This window comes from Salvelinus fontinalis, chromosome 24 (genome assembly GCF_029448725.1).
Source record: "Salvelinus fontinalis isolate EN_2023a chromosome 24, ASM2944872v1, whole genome shotgun sequence".
Taxonomy (NCBI): Eukaryota; Metazoa; Chordata; class Actinopteri; order Salmoniformes; family Salmonidae; genus Salvelinus; species Salvelinus fontinalis.
The window spans coordinates 13,000,817-13,017,910 of NC_074688.1; the positions used below are offsets into that span (position 1 = coordinate 13,000,817).

Consider the following 17,094-nt stretch of genomic DNA (forward strand, 5'->3'; position numbering starts at 1 on the left):
TGCATACTGGACAAAAAATACATTTTATCACATTCTGCACTTTAGCTATGTAAACAGATACAAATAGAAACAAAAAAGGGAAAGAAATCCCTCAGTTTAAAATAAGTCATATGATATGAATTTGGTAAAGCAAAATAATCACATTGCAGTGAATCAGAAAAAAAACGGGAAAACCGTTTGTAGTAAAGAATCTAAAAAAATAAACCAGATATCCACAAAAATATAAGCAGGCATTCTAAAATAAAAGTAGTCAGCTCATTACGTCATAGTTTATCCCATCGTATTTACAACCGCTGTTTACAAAGCTTACAAGGACGGGATAACATCCTTCATGTACAGCCATAGGGTTGTCTCTGCGGTGCACATCGTCTCCCTCAGTCTATTCCATTTTAGACATCTCAAAATTTATTGTCGTGGTCTCCTGTGGGGAAATAAAAGCATAGTTGGGATGACTTTCCAAAGGTACGTGGTGGACTGAAAAACAAAGATGGACATTGAAGTCAATCGATCTTTACAAAAGCTTTAATAGAAAAGATACATGCGATCTGATCTACCGACTACCCTTTCCATACAAGTATATTCACATTTTGAAGCATTACACTTTATCTTCGCCAAAAATGTGAAAGTAATACAAAAATATATATCTTAAAGACATCCCTTGCATTGACAATCCTAATGGCTTTATTTGATGTGGGGTTAAAAAAATTCAAAATATACACAACCACACCACTCTTCCGCACCCTCTCATTGTTCAAGCCAGCAAGAAAACAGGGAGGGATAAACAGGCTGATGTAAACCTGACTAGCTACTGCTCTTTAATAAGCATGGAGCTGGCACCACCTGCTGTTCACGCCAGGAATAACACCTCGTCTTAACTCGTCAGAGTCCAGTAGAGGGGGCAGTGCACTGGGACAGAAAGGAAAACGTGTTAGATTGATTTACAGCTGTCTTCTCGTCAGAAAAATCAACTATCCTTTCTGTGCTTGTTTCACACATCATCACAGAGTGTAAACTGATTTAATTAAGTTGAGAGTTGATGTTCTTACTATGTAATAACCACCCTGTAATACATTTCTAGTCAAAGTGATTATATTATCACTGTCAATCATGGTTAATGTTCCTAACGTTTCTACTATTTGAAATTTGTTCGCACTTACACATCTGCCATTGAAGATGGGATATTCTCTTCGACCCATTTCAGATCCTCATCCTGGGAAAAAAACATTTCCTATCACCAAGACAACTTCTCTGAGCCAGAAAATGTAGTTCATAGCCTATATTCTTAGTATGGGTGGTATCGCTGTGCTATGGAGAAGGCTCTTACCACTTTGTTCGGTTTGGCTGTTCCATTTGTCTCGGACTTCAGACCCCTCATCTTCACGCCCTCTGGAAGTACACTAAATAGGACACGATCAGAATCACAGATTTGATTACTGTATGTTGGCTGAGTCAATTGCGTTCTATCAAAAATGGCTGCTTGGAGAGAGAACCAAGGTACATTCATCCCATAGACTATCAGTACACTATGGACGTGTCACAACTAGGCCAAAGAGGTCTAGTTACCTATCAAGACCGGGTATGATACTGTATTTCATCCTCCAGTGAACCATATGCAGTATCCACTTGTGTTCCTATGACTGAAATACCAAAACAGCAGTGACTCTTACCAAATGTATCATTCGTCAGCTGTTCCTTTGCCCCGTCGTCACGCTCCTCGTCCTCTAGGGGGCTGAAGGCGTATCTAAGGGGAACAGGACATGACATCACAGATCAGGGGCACGTTCAACATGACACAACGTTGTGGAACGTTCAGATAGCATATTTCTATGTAGAACAAACAATCTTCTCTGACATACAGACTAAGCGATCACGCCGGCTCTATTCATGGGATTCCTATCGGCAACGGTCGACAACATTTGGCTACTGAACGTGGCCCACTTGGGCTCATCACCATCTCAATTCAATTTGAGTTGACTTGGACATGGGATTTCTCCATACAAGTGCAATTTTATGTTCTGAATTGACCCTAACTTTGCCACAGATTTCTCTGTTGACATACTGAAGGATCCTAGCCAGTAACCCAATCCCTAGATTAAAAATCAAACATGACTTTGGTTGAGAGGGTTTTGGCCTCGTGTTGAACTGTTTAGCCGTGACCTCTTACCTCTTACCTTGTTGGCAGACGGCCTCCACAGAAACATGATGACCAGAAGGATGGCGGAGAAGAGGAACCTTCCAGAAAGCATTGTCTATCCACAGCTCCCTCGAGTCCTAGAGAGATACAAAGAGAGAGAGACGGGAGAGGAAGAGAATGTGAAAGATAATATATCTAATGGCAAATACCAGTTCACTAGAGGTCAACTGTGTGTGTGTGTGTGTGCTGAAAATTGGTTATATTTCCTCACCTTCAAAATTGTCAATAAAATATTATTTTCGATGCTCCCTGACTTTCTAGATTTAATTTCGGTGATTTCTTAGCGCGCTGGACACAGTCAATAAACTATGAATGTAGGTCCATTATCATTTCTACAGTTTCGATTTGGTTTTAGACATTTTAAAGTATATTGAGTTCGATTATTATTGTTTTTACTCAAACCACCCGCATGTGTTTGGACACCCGTGGCTTAAAAAGTTACGTAACGTAGTAAACAAACACTACTCACCGACTGGCACTTTGAAACCTTGAGGGTCTTTATCATCCAGATAATGAAAATGACTGAGGCTGCAGAGTAGAACAGTGACAGGCCAAATATATTAGATTAGTGAATGCTTGTAATCATGGGCACACCAGTGTGTATAGTACACTATGTATGAAATGTCTCTGTTAAGTGGTTGCAGTAGCACAGCCGCAGACAGCTCCTCACCAATAACGGCGAATATGAGGGTGTTGGTAAAGTGGCGATACAGGGAGAGCTTGACCACGTTTCTTCCGAGGCGAAGGAGCTTCATGTTCTGGGCCAGGCTGATAAAGATGTGATTGGCTGTCAAGGACTCCAACATAACCCCAGCACACACCCGGCTAACAAACAGCCCACATTTGAAATACAATTCTCAACAGAAACAGTTTACCCAATAATACCAGTCTTCTTCCATTGACTGTCAACATAACCAACACAGAAGAGTTTGCCTACCTTGTCAACTGAGCTGATATACCTGAACGCAAACCCAAGCTAATCAGGGTGTAAGTGTCTGAGGGTTTTTAGCCATTTTCTCATCACTCAGGAGGAGTTGAGCTCCCCTCTGCCCTCCATGGCCAGGTTAAGCACGTCTGGAAAACCTGGTATGGACTTAGTCATCACTATACTAACTGGTTTTCCTCGCTAATTGGTTAACTAACGGAATCCACTAAAAATACTGTCCTGTCAAACTGCAGGAGAAAATAAATGTGTCTGTCCGTGAGAATAAAATAATGCATTTGTCAAAAGTCAGCAGTGTCTCCAAGCTCTTCTAAATTAAGTTATTGATCGCCTCGATATAAGTGTCCCTGTAATTAAACATTTAATTAATCCATGTGACTTTGGCTCCCTCTGATGTCTAAATTCGTTTTTGTGAGGCCAGAGGATATTTTCTGGAAATATTCCCTTCTGGGTTATTCCCTTCTCTGAGACAAAGGCGAAGACAGGCGGAAATAGAGGGAGATGTGCCAACACCAACCACCACCAAGGCACTGTCGCACACAGGGATTTCAGGAAGTGAGAGCGTTGGAAGAGGAAGTCGGAAGGGGGGGGGGGTACGAGAGGGAGAGAAAGAGAGATGTGAAGGGAGGTACAGTACAGGATAACCACCCGCAGAGAGTAGAGTCGAGCACAGACACAGGAATGGCAGAAAGCGGCACCAGATCATCTTCAGCCTGAAAGGGACAGAGAGGGGAACGGACACACACACAGGGGGGCAGCAGAAAGGGGCACCAAATCATCTTCAGCCTGAAAGGGACAGAGAGGGGAACGGACACACACACAGGGGGGCAGCAGAAAGGGGCACCAGATCATCTTCAGCCTGAAAGGGACAGAGAGGGGAACGGACACACACACAGGGGGGCAGCAGAAAGGGGCACCAGATCATCTTCAGCCTGAAAGGGACATAGAGGGGAACGGACACACACACAGGGGGGCAGCAGAAAGGGGCACCAGATCATCTTCAGCCTGAAAGGGACAGAGAGGGGAACGGACACACACACAGGGGGGCAGCAGAAAGGGAGGGAGTGACAGAGGGAGCGAGGGAACACTATCACATACTCTTCAGGCAGCCATGCAGATAGATACACACCAAGAGGACACGTGTAGAACCAAACTGCCACTTGGAATCAAACTTGGTGGAGAAGTTATGAGAGACACTGGGAAAAAAGATGAGGAGATCTGAGTAAGCTTTGGAAACACAGCCCAAGACAAACATGCCCAGAGGGAGAAAGAAAATAGTCTGTAAAAAGAGGTCTTAATACTGACAGACTAACTGCATACAGTGACTACTAGATTAACACGCTGACTGACAGACAGGCAGACTGACGGCCTCTGGTAATGTCTGACCACTCCGAAAGGATATCCACCACACAATGCACGAGTCAGTGAACGCCAGAATAATGTCACACAGTAGTCTGCTACTGCCCACTTGACCCTATGAGAAAGACAGGCAAACACTGACTGTGGAATGACAATACTACTACACACACAAGATTCCTGGCATCCTTTGACCAAAGATAAAGATATTCAACAAAGGGCATCATGGCATTGTTTGGTTTAGTTCCATATCAAAAACGTATCAACATGTTTTAAAAGTCTAGTTAGGTGGACAATATATTTTGGGGAATACCGAGGTAGTATATTGATCAGAAGGGAGAGGACAGAGACCAGACTTACCAAATTGACCCTTAGGATTCCCTCGACAACGGAGAATATAAGGTAAAAATAAAGGTAAAAATAAAAATGAAATGAGCAGTCCCACCCCAACCACCCTGTGTAGCAATGCGCCGAGCCTTGGCCTACAGCGAGAGAGAGAGAATTGGAAATAGAGTTTAACACTCTCCACTGTCTTAACAATGTGACCTCTTATGACTGACTCACTTGACAATTCCATAACCAAGACTAGCAATGATGACGAGCACACGGGCCAGGGTCCTCTTCACTGCTGAAAGGATCTCCGCAAACACTACTGCCCCCTGGACTTTTGGAGGACACAGCACACAAATAAAGCTTATTTATGGAGTACAACAGCACATTTAGCACCACACTAGGATCAATTATATCTTACCCAATTCCAACCTTGCCCACCAGGAAGATTTAGATAGAAAAACAATATTGGCTAAAAATGTGTGTTTAGGGGTGTCCACCAAGAATGACCACTTAAACCCCATGTTGATTCCCTTAAAAGACCAATTACAGACAAAAACGTGTTTCTCAAGTGATCATGTGAATTTCAAGTGATCACATGTGAAGTGTTCCAAAAACACATGTTTTCACATGTGAAATTTCATATGTGAAATCAAGTGGCTTTTCTGTAAGGTTCTTGTCTCTCCCCCTCCTGACGGGAGGGTCCGTCATAGCGGATGCTCTGGAACTCGGCGTAGTACACGGCCTTCTCCAGCATGCTCAGGAAGACGACCCCGCCGATCCAGAACTGGATCCTGAGCAGCTCTCTCCAGTAGCAGGCTGACAGCAACACATAGATGACACACATCACCATGTAGAACTGCAAAAGGGACCGTTTGGTGAGCTGGCAAGGAACTAGAGAGTCTGTATTGTCTGATAAGCTAGAGAGCATGTCCTACAGGACTACACCTTAGAAGCTACTTGTGTTTATTATGCTACATGTAATGAAGCTGTAGTGTAGAGTGTTCTCCATGTAGACAACTTATGATGGCAGAATTGACTTACGATCATAAGAGGCCATTCTGAAGCTGAGATGTAGTCATGGGTTCCCGTTCATACTGACTTCCACTGCAGGGGGTGAAGGACATAACAGTAATATTACCCTATTAGTTAGTGCAGTTTTAATGTATTGGACTCAAGGTTTCATGTGATTGGTGGACCTCTTTATGTTGGATGTCCCAGTTCTGTGGTGGGACCGAGTCAGTGGCAGCACTGCTATTCTCCTTGATCTCTTTGATGTGGATGATGAATATGTAAGGCCATCCTCCCAGGTCTGAGCCATTGCATCAAAGTGATGCTGGGGAGTCTAGGAGCATAGAGCTACATTATAGGATCTCTATGTCTAAGACAGCCAGGCATTAGGAAATAGCTAGCTGAACAAATCTTTTCCCTGCGGTAAAGAAATTAAGAACGGCAAAGAAATAATGTACACATAAGGAAAATGCCTGACTTCCCATGGAAAATTCCAGAAATGTACCGGAAAGTTTGCGACCCTTTGCAACCCTAATAGTAACACGGTAATTCACCTAGGTGTCATTGGAATGACTGTCTCTTTATCCCCCTGTTTTAGCCTGTCACTGTCAAGGACAGAGGGATGAGGAAAAGGAGCGCTGAGGATCCAAAGGAGGTAAATCAACAACTCAAACACCCTCTGATATCATAATCAAATATATGCTAAGTGTATGGAAATGTAGATGTATGTGAACAAGGCGATTGGGTCCTGTGATTCCCAGCCTAGCAACAAGCCAGGGAAATCAGCTTAATCATTATATTTTATCTCTTTTAGGCGGTTGCTGTCAAAGCAGTGGCAGCTGTGGCCACAGGCAAAGCTCCAGCCCCCGCTGCAAAGAAAGAAGTGGTGAGTGTTTCCTTGTCCCCTAAGAAACATGCCAGAATGAAGATACAGTTGAAGTCGGAAGTTTGCATACACCTTAGCCAAATATATTTAAACTCAGTTTTTCACAATTCCTGATATTTAATCCTAGTAACAATTCCCTGTTTTAGGTCAGTTAGGATCACCCCCTTTTTTAAGAATGTGAAATGTCAGAATAATAGTAGTGAATGATTTATTTCAGCTTTTATTACTTTCATCACATTCCCAGTGGGTCAGAAGTTTACATACACTCAATTAGTATTTGGTAGCATTGCCTTTAAATTGTTTAACTTGGGTCAAACATTTCGGGTAGCCTTCCACCAGCTTCCCACAATAAGTTGGGTGAATTTTGGCCCATTCCTCCTGACAGAGCTGGTGTAACTGGGTCAGGTTTGTAGAGCTCCTTGCTCACACACGCGTTTTCAGTTCTGCCCACAAATTTTCTATAGGATTGAGGTCAGGGCTTTGTGATGGCGACTCCAATACCTTGACTTTGTTTGTACTTAAGCCATTTTGCTACAACTTTGGAAGTATGCTTGAGGTCATTGTCCATTTGGAAGACCCATTTGCAACCAAGCTTTAACTTCCTGACTGATGTCTTGAGATGTTGCTTCAATATATCCACATAATTTCCCACCTCATGATGCCATCTATTTTGTGAAGTGCACAAGTCCCTCCTGCAGCAAAGCACACAACAAGCCACCCTCGTGCTTCACTGTTGGGATGGTGTTCTTCAGCTTGCAAGCATCCCCCTTTTTCCTCCAAACATAACGATGATCACAATGGCCAAACAGTTCTATTTTTGTTTCATCAGATCAGAGGACATTTCTCCAAAAAGTATGATCTTTGTCCCCATGTGCAGTTGCAAACCGTAGTCTGGCTTTTTTATGGCGGTTTTGGAGCAGTGGCTTCTTCCTTGCTGAGCGGCCTTTCAGGTTATGTCGATATAGGACTTGTTTTACTGTGGACATAGATACTTTTGTACCTGTTTCCTCCAGCATCTTCACAAGGTCCTTTGCTGTTGTTCTGGGATTGATTTGCACTTTTCGCTCACCAAAGTACGTTCATCTCTAGGAGACAGAACGCGTCTCCTTCCTGAACGGTATGACGGCTGTGTGGTCCCATGGTGTTTATTCTTGCATACACTTGTTTGTACAGATGAACGTGGTACCTTCAGGCGTTTGGAAATTGCTCCCAAGGATGAACCAGACTTGTGGAAGTCTACAATTTGTTTCTGAGGTCTTGGCTGATTTCTTTTGATTTTCCCATGATGTTAAGCAGAGGCACTGAGTTTGAAGGTAGGCCTTGAAATACATCCACAGGTACACCTCCAATTGACTCAAATTATGTCAATTAGCCTATCAGAACCTTCTAAAGCCATAACTTCATTTTATGGAATTTCCCAAGCTGTTTAAAGGCACAGTCAACTTATTTTATGTAAACTTCTGACCCACTGGAATTGCGATACAGTGAATTAGAAGTGAAATAATCTGTCTGTAAACAATTGTTGTAAAAATACTTGTGTCATGCACAAAGTAGATGTCCTAACCGACTTGCCAAAACTATAGTTTGTTAACAATAAATGTATGGAGTGGTTGAAAAACGAGTTTTAATGACTCCAACCTAAGTGTATGTAAACTTCCGACTTCAGCTGTATTTTCCGTTAATTCCCACGGAAAGTTTCCACCTCTGAATATTCCCCAAAATGTGCAACCCTGGCTACTATATGCAACTGCATGCTCTATTGTGAACTTTTCAAACAAAACATATCATGTGTATCTAATCTAAAATAACAGGTGTATGTATTTAGAAGGATTTGTACGCAAAAGCTGTCTGCTTTAGGCCACTCACCTGTTCTTGAACTTGCTCAGAAAGCCTAGTCGGCTCCTCAAATCTGTTGAGAAAGAGCTGTTACAGAAAACAAAACAGAGTAGCAAACATTAGGCAATGATACGCCATGAACTACTCCATAACATAGCCTCGCCATGAGCTGCACTGTACGAAAACACTTATTCAGAATTACAAGCACTTCCTAATGATCAGTTACGAGCTGCTATATTTAGGTCACACTTTTGTGAACAAAGAAACTCAGGAAGACAACATGAAAGAGTGAGGTGGAACATATGAGGTTGTGGTATTTGTTTCACCATTGTGCTGTTTGCAGTATGCTTTGTCCCTCACTTTATTTCACTATACTGATCCCACTAGTTCTACTTGCCATTTAATAGGAAGTTAGCTACTAGTGAAGTTATCTTATTTAGAACCAAAGAAGGTCAGTGCTGTGTTTTTAATCTCACAAAACCAGACGTGTATCTCTGAATATTGCATTATATGGCATAGCTGTAGAGTCTGGCACACAACATTACTGTGTAAATAACATTTTACAATGCAAATGCAGGGATATTTCTGAGGTACCGTAAAATAAAGTGCCACCATGCTTTCTTATAAGACCCCCCTTTGCCTTATACTGTACCTCACTGAGGATCATGGGCTGTTTGCATTCAATGGCGGGGTACTGATAAAACACATAGAACCCACTGCCTCCTTCCTGCTTCACAGCTGTCGTTCTAAAGTAGCTCCCTGCCTTCAGAGGCTGCAAATCAAGCAGGTATGATAAAGTTAATAAGTATTTGCACAAACCACACTGTCTATACAGTCCAAAAACATGAATGACACTGCTCTCCCTATTGAGACCCTAAATCTTGCATTTCCTATTGTTAAATTGAGAACAAGGAAAAAGCTGAAAAAAAGGAAAAGCTGGAGAGTTTATGGAATACAACAGCCTGAATGAGCACATTCAGAGTGCAGTTAGTTTCTAAATGAGAGAGAGGAACTTACGTCGAGACCGAATACCTCGTCGAAGCAGCGGGAGCTCCTTAGGTACCAGGAGATGTTGAGTTTTACCGGAGGTTCACAGTGTTCCGTCAACCTTGAAGGGCTAGAGGCTACTACTTCCTCCCCAAACAACTTCCTCCCCATGCTCTTACTGTAGACACAATAAAGTAGCTTATTGTATGCAGTAATGCTATTATACAAATATCCTGCATTGACAGTATACCATCCTACAATTCTAGTCATAGGAAGGGGCAATCATGTTCTTGCCATATGATATTCTACAAGGTTCAGTAAATAAATTCTACAAGGTTCAGTAAATAACTGAGTTTTATCCTAACTTTCAGGAACATAAGCAAGGTTATCGCCTACTTACATTTCAGCTGAATGACAGTATTGTTAAACATTGTCTTGGTGAAGAGGGAAAAAAGTTTCCTGTAACACAAGCTGTGAAAAAAATTAAAACATGTGAGTACTACAATAGATTTTGACAACATTTAGATAGTCAATATTCTGATTAAAAACCTGTAGGGTTTTAAATGATCTGAACAAAATAGCTGAATAGTTGGAACGTAGGTAGGCATGATGGTGAGCCAAGATTCAATATTTGCCCAGGGGCAGGAAGTCTATGAATGAATGGATCGGATCACTTAATTTTTATTACTTGTATTGACTAGTTGTGAAACAAACCCATATTGACTAACACTGATAGTTTTTTTTTTAAAGGATAATTTGTCCGGTCCAATCAAGGGAGAATGATAGTGTTACATTGCGTGTAATACAGTGGAAGCGGTTACAATGTTACATTGTCGCCAGAATGGTGCAGGTGCGTAAAACGAAGGCAAGTATTGTCTCAATGCCTCATTCTGTAGATTGCGACAGCATATCAACTGTTGAAATAGATTAATCTGGCTGAACTAAACAATGTTCTTACCAAGATAGCATAGCCTATCTAGGCTACATATGATGCTTTGATAGCATAATAAAAGTGCTATTTTCATTCATTGGTATTCACTTTACACGCCCGTTAAATGCAGTGTCAGGTAAATGGATCTTAAACGTGAACAGTGTACGTTGTCTTGTCTTGTGCGTTGTCAACAACACTGTCGCCATTTGTACCAGGACGAATCCACAGCTACAACTTCCGGAGCGCTCCTGCATCCTGCCTGGGTCCTTTGTCTGACATCACAATATAGGCGGTTTTCCGTGGACACCAAACCGGAGAAAACGTTTTCAACTTGGGAAGGTGAATGTACTTTCTTATTGGACAAGTTCACACAGCGTAGCTTCTTCGTTTTCAAATGTGTCCCCTCGTTTCAGACATCTAACGTTACATTGCATGCAAGTTGTAGGTGATGCAAATAGGTCTTTAGTTCGAAAGGAAAAATGCCATTCTAAAAAACATTTATTAGGACATGAAATCTTATGCCATTGTTTTGTAAAACAGCATCAGTTATTGCAATGAACATTAGGCCTTGTACCCTCAATTGATCATTATTTTAAATCTATGTGACTCAAACATAATAAAAGTGTTGTAAAAGTGTCCTCGGAATTAGTCTCATCGTCCGTAATATCATCAATAGGGAAATGCCAGTTATTCTTGACATAAATTGACGGGTTATAGGACCCAGAGTCATTCCGACCTGTCTCTCCCCTATGGTGCGCACTTCTCTATTGGGCAGGGGTGTGGAGCTCTGATGCATTGAAAAATAACTCCTTGCGGAATTGGGTTTGTACCAAAAAGGAGTGCCGTCACGTCAGTATCTGCCGACTTCAGCAACGCATTTAATCGCTGTAAGTATTAATGTCAATTTAAGGGAATCAGATTGCCTTCACAAGTTTATCAGACTGTTTGACGTTGGTTTGTTTTGTCTTCTTCGTCACTTTTGACATCTGCTGCAGAGGTTATACTGTTTGTGTTACTTACCAATACAGGCCAGGGAGTAAAGTTTTCAGCGGGAGCCTCAACACCCATAACACATTTATTACAGCCGGACATAGTGTATTATGGCTTGTTTTCGCTCTTGTCGCCTTTTTGTTTAATCGATCAGATGTTTGATGATCCAACTCTTAACATTTTTTCTCTCTTGACTCCTTTTTGTAGATTTTCACCTCTGTCCCTCATCAAGATGTTTCTGGCCAAAAGACTCATTGGTGGCATCCTGGATGTTGTGAGGTAGGCCTGGCTCCTTTTGACATGCGCACACACACACACACACACACACACACACACACACACACACACAAACACTGTCAGTATACTCACTTCATTCATGACATTTATTACATTTATTAAATAGTAATAGGTAATTCTTGTTTTCTCCAACAGCAACATCGACCCTGGTCAATTTGTGCCATCCGATCCTGTGAGTAAACCCTTTAGCACCAATTTCCCTTCAGAACATCATCCATCAATTAATCAAATGTATTTATAAAGCCCTTCTTACATCAGCTGATATCTCAAAGTGCTGTACAGAAACCCAGCTTAAAACCCCAAACAGCAAGCAATGCAGGTGTAGAAGCACGGTGGCTTGGAAAAACTCCCTAGAAAGGCCAGAACCCAGGAAGAAACCTAGAGAGGAACCAGGCTATGAGGGTGGCCAGTCCTCTTCTGGCTGTGCCGGGTGGAGATTATAACAGAACATGGCCAAGGTGTTCAAATGTTCATAGATGACCAGCAGGGTCAAATAATAATAGTCACAGTGGTTGTCGAGGGTGAAACAGGTCAGCACCTCAGGAGTAAATGTCAGTTGGCTTTCCATAGCCGATCATTCAGAGTATTTCTACTGCTCCTGCAGTCTCTAGAGAGTTGAAAACAGCAGGTCTGGGACAGGTAGCATATCCGGTGAACAGGTCAGGGTTCCATAGCCGCAGGCAGAACAGTTGAAACTGGAGCAGCAGCATGGCCAGGTGGACTGGGGACAGCAAGGAGTCATCAGGCCAGGTAGTCCTGAGGCATAGTCCTAGGGCTTAGGTCCTCCGAGAGAGAAAGAAAGAAAGAGAAAAAGAAAGAGATAATTAGAGAGAGCATACTTAAATTCACACAGGACAAGACAGGAGAAATACTCCAGATTTAACAGACTGACCCTACCCCCCCGACACATAAACTACTGCAGCATAAATACTGGAGGCTGAGACAGGAGGGGTCGGGGGATACTGTGGCCCCATCCGACGATACCACCGGACAGGGCCAAACAGGCAGGATATAACCCCACCCACTTTGCCAAAGCACAGCCCCCACACCACTAGAGGGATATCTTCAACCACCAACTTACCATCCTGATACAAGGCAGAGTATAGCCCACAAAGATCTCCGCCACGGCACAACCCAAAGGGGTTGTCTTATGATAGTCTTATGATAGTGCACTCACTGCCGACTGGAAAGTTTTGGAAGTAAACACTACTCTTTTCAGCAAATGAGCCACAACTGTTGCTGTCCTGCATGCCAGACCGCAGTGAAGAGGGCTGTGAGTGTTAGTGTTAACAGAACCTGGTCTGTGTTTGTGTCCTAGCCCCCACCACGCAGACCTCTGGCCTACGCGGAGCAGAATGAGAACGACGAGGAGAGACAGTTCCGCAAGGTGTTCCAGCAACTCGCTGGGGATGTAAGTAGTTATTGTTTTTCAACTTATGCACTTCTACTACTATCATATCTTATCCTATTCACCTCCAAACCTACTGTCATTTCCTATACTATTCAGAGAAGTAAAGAGCCCAGATAAGTCAAGTGTGCCTCTTGATTCTAGCTATGAGTCATTGAGAGAAGTTCATCTTAGGCTTTCGTCCATCAAATTCAGTTTCCATAAGTGTGTCATTGTATAACCAGGCCTGTTGTTGAATGTTTTAAAGTGGCTGTTTCATTATGTGGGTTTCCACAAGGGCAACACACAGTTGTTAAAATTATTTACATTTACCCACTGTTAGTGGTTTATTGTAATATAGTGCAGACCAACGATCAGTGTTAATTAAGTTACAGTATTTGTTTCTGGTGTATTATCTTTTGTAGGTGCAGCCAACTATGCATGGCATGGATGGTATTTCATTTTTGGGCTGATGATACACTGGCACAATCAGTGTAACCCTGTTGTTGCCTCTTGTATCCCAGTTAAGTCTTGTTTGCATTCCAAACCCCTCCCCTCCACTCATTCACCCTGCTTTATCAGGAGCCAGTCTTCAGAATGGGGTTCAACCATCTAACCAGACATAGTGAATTTGAGGCTTCAAATGTGCTGTCCGACATGCACTGGTGCCAACTAATAGAAGCCTTTTGGAAGAGTACAGTAAAGAGCTCCGGTTGGCTTAAATCATTGATTCCGCCCCATTGGTTATGGTCACTAAGCCCAGGGCTCCACAGACATTTCCTTCCTGTGACGAACACTGCATCATGGAGTTTGACAACTTCATTGGGTGCCTGGTTGCTCACAATGATTCATTGCTGAACCAGGCAGTGGTGGAGTAAGAGACTAGGGATATGGTTTGCTGACAACCCAACCCTGGTTGATTCCACTGACAAAAAGAGGGACTGGTTCCTCTATGTGCTTCCTACCATTGTCTGACAGGGCGGTTCTCTTGTCTGGTTAGGTTTGTGGGGGGTGGGGTTGTAGATTGTGTGAGTCATAGATAGGGGTGGATACATGTTCTACTGGTAAGCTCAGCTGGCAAAGATCGACTTTAAACTGATGACTAGCCCGAACTCATTGAGGCCTTACTCATAAGGGGAAGGAACACAAGATTCATATTGAATGAAACCTGAAGATATACCTGCTGCAAATGTGTCTGCTGAAAGTTGATACAATGACTTAGGTTGTTCTAATATGTCACACACAAATACAGAGAGAACTATGTATTTGGTCCATGATTGTACTCCTAAAACATCTGTTCATTAAAGTAATCTCAGTGTCCTTATCGTTTTATGAGCTGAGTTGTGACCCAAATACATGTAGGCATTTACAGCGTATGAGGATTTCCTTGTGTATCTATCTGTGTATTATAGGACATGGAGGTGAGCCCCACTGAACTGATGAACATCCTCAACAGGATCATTGGAAAACGTGAGTCCTATTCTTACACAAACACCATGCTTGTGTCTATATTTGTCTTTGTACACCTCTTGCACACATAATGGAGTGTAAGCGCAAGACGGGTTCCATGGAATGGTTTTCTGTGTTGTAGTGAAGGAGTGGTCTGTCTGTGTTCATTTCAGGTACTGACCTGAAGACTGATGGCTTTAGCATCGAGTCATGCAGGAGCATGGTGGCTGTCATGGACGTATCCTTCCACATCAGTGTCTGTATTAGGATGGAGGGCTATACTACACTGTACTATATTATCAGAGTAGTTGATATTAAGTTTAATATTAAGTTTAAGTTTAACCTTAACCCTGAGCACACAGAGCGACAGCACAGGAAAGCTAGGTTTCCATGAGTTCAAGTTTTTATGGAACAACATCAAGAAATGGCAGGTGAGTTCAGTCCTCTTGTTACATTTTGACAATCGGCACTGTATGAACAATTGTGTGAAATGATGGACATTTCTGTGAAACGTTTGCCTTGAGCTAGAAATGATTTACATGTCTTTGCAAGAAATTCATATAAAACAACCTACAACTTCCAACAGTCCTCTTACGCCGTTAATGTAAGAATGTTGTTTTATAAATGTAATGTTAATACACTCTTAATAAAAGGTGCTATGGTCACTGGACTATTACATTGACCCCCCCTTCCATTTGTTTTGTACGCTGCTGTTACTCACTGTTTATTATCTATACATAGTCACTTCACCCCTACCTACATGTACAAATTACCTTGACTAACCTGAACCACCCGCACACTGACTTTGTACCGGTACCCCCTGTATATAGCCTCGTTGTTACTTTTTATTATTTAATTTAAAAAATATATTTTTTGTAAATACTTTTTTAACTCTTCTTGAACTGCACTATTGGTTAAGGCCTTGTAAGTAAGCATTTCACGGTAAGGTCTACACTTGTTGTATTCGGCGCAGGTGACAAATAAAGTTTGATTTGATGAACTTTGACCTCGGTGTAACTTTATTTCCGCTATGATTCAGTGCATCTACATATCAAATGACGCAGACCGCTCAGGGCTCATCTCCTCAAACGAGCTTCCCGCTACCTTCAAAGCTGCAGGTGAGCTCAGAGATCATGAGAACTGGAACATGGAATTGCATATCTTTGACATCATAAGGCCCTTATAGCAATGACAACAAACAGCCATGACAACTGATGAAAGCTAGCTTGTTCCTGCATATATGTGTTTGGTCTCATTGGTGTCTCTCTCCTGTTATGTCCGTGTGCAGGCTTCCCTCTCAACGACCAGCTCTTCCAGTTGATGGTCCGCAGGTACAGTGATGAACAGGGCAACATGGACTTTGACAACTTCATTGGGTGCCTGGTCAGACTGGACGCTATGTGTCGTAAGTGACTGATCCTCAATGCTCTCCTGCTCAGTCCGATTATGTTCTTGATTTCAGACTTTTTCCTTTTCATTGCCCTTCAGTAATAGTGTTTTGTGCATTTCCAGGAGCTTTCAAGACTCTGGACAAAGATGATAATGGAACTATCAAAGTCAACATCCAGGAGGTAAATTAGTTTCACTATTTGCTCTTTGAATTTAAACGTTGTGTTTAGGGTTAGGGACTATTTTTAAGATTAATGACTGGATATAGGAACTGAAATTAGACCTAAATAATAACCACACCTCTTATTGTGTTCTGCTTTCTCCGCAGTGGCTTCAGTTGACCATGTACTCTTAAAACATCAGGGAAAGCCTACAAAAAGCCTTCATTAATCTCTCTCTCTCTCCATTTAAGATTTTTATTTTATATTACCATTGTTATTATTGTTTTACAGATGTTCATACATCATTGTCATGAATGTTTATTCAAGTTGTCACTAGATGGCAGCATTGCAGAAACACCAGGAAGCACACGTTTATTTTACTACCTTTCTGTAGTCCAAATATTTTTACGTTTTTTGTTTTCCTTTTTTCTGGCAACACACTTTTGGTCAAACATTCCATACTGCTATGTAATGTTATATATACATTCTAGTGCTCAATAAAGGGGGAAATATTACCTAATACTTGCAGCTATCTCATTTATTACAATTTCTATGTTCTGCTTTTGCTCATTAAATAAATGTTCTCTCATGTGTTTGTAAATAACTCATATTTTTGTGTTATTGTAGTAATTTCACAGACTTTTACAAACCAATTCATTAATAAAGTTGATTGTTATTCAGTTATTCATCAGCCCCTCTCTTAACTTCCACCTCTGCTGACCAATAGCCAGTGGTGGAAAGTACTTAAGTAATACTTTAAAGTATTTTTTACTTAAGTCGTTTTTTGGGGTATCTGGTTTGCTTAATATAAGCAATTTGAAATTATTTTAATTTTATACTTTTGATACTTAAGTCTATTTAAAACCAAATACTTTTAGACTTTTACTCAAGTAGTATTTTACTGGGTGACTTTCACTTTTATCTTTGTAATTTTCTATTGAGGAATC

At 41.8% G+C, this 17,094-nt stretch overlaps 1 protein-coding gene and 1 pseudogene across 2 annotated transcripts; one reads left to right on the forward strand and one right to left on the reverse strand.

Moving 5' to 3' along the window:
• Positions 1 to 4: 4 nt before the first annotated feature.
• On the reverse strand, positions 5 to 10,592 carry LOC129821683 (transmembrane protein 87A-like; annotated as a pseudogene).
• Positions 10,593 to 10,722: 130 nt separating this feature from the next.
• LOC129821946 (calpain small subunit 1-like) lies at positions 10,723 to 16,736 on the forward strand. Of its 2 annotated transcripts, none has more exons than XM_055879717.1 (11): positions 10,723 to 10,813; positions 11,672 to 11,743; positions 11,897 to 11,933; positions 13,080 to 13,172; positions 14,561 to 14,618; positions 14,771 to 14,835; positions 14,960 to 15,028; positions 15,637 to 15,715; positions 15,886 to 16,002; positions 16,110 to 16,168; positions 16,315 to 16,736. In XM_055879717.1, exons 2-11 carry the CDS (start codon positions 11,697 to 11,699, stop codon positions 16,339 to 16,341), a joined length of 651 nt encoding a protein of 216 aa, XP_055735692.1. In that variant the 5' UTR covers positions 10,723 to 10,813; positions 11,672 to 11,696; the 3' UTR covers positions 16,342 to 16,736. The 2 variants fall into 2 exon arrangements, with proteins under 2 accessions (XP_055735692.1, XP_055735691.1); XM_055879716.1 differs by lacking the exon at positions 10,723 to 10,813 and adding an exon at positions 11,254 to 11,361.
• The last annotated feature ends 358 nt before the right edge of the window (positions 16,737 to 17,094 follow it).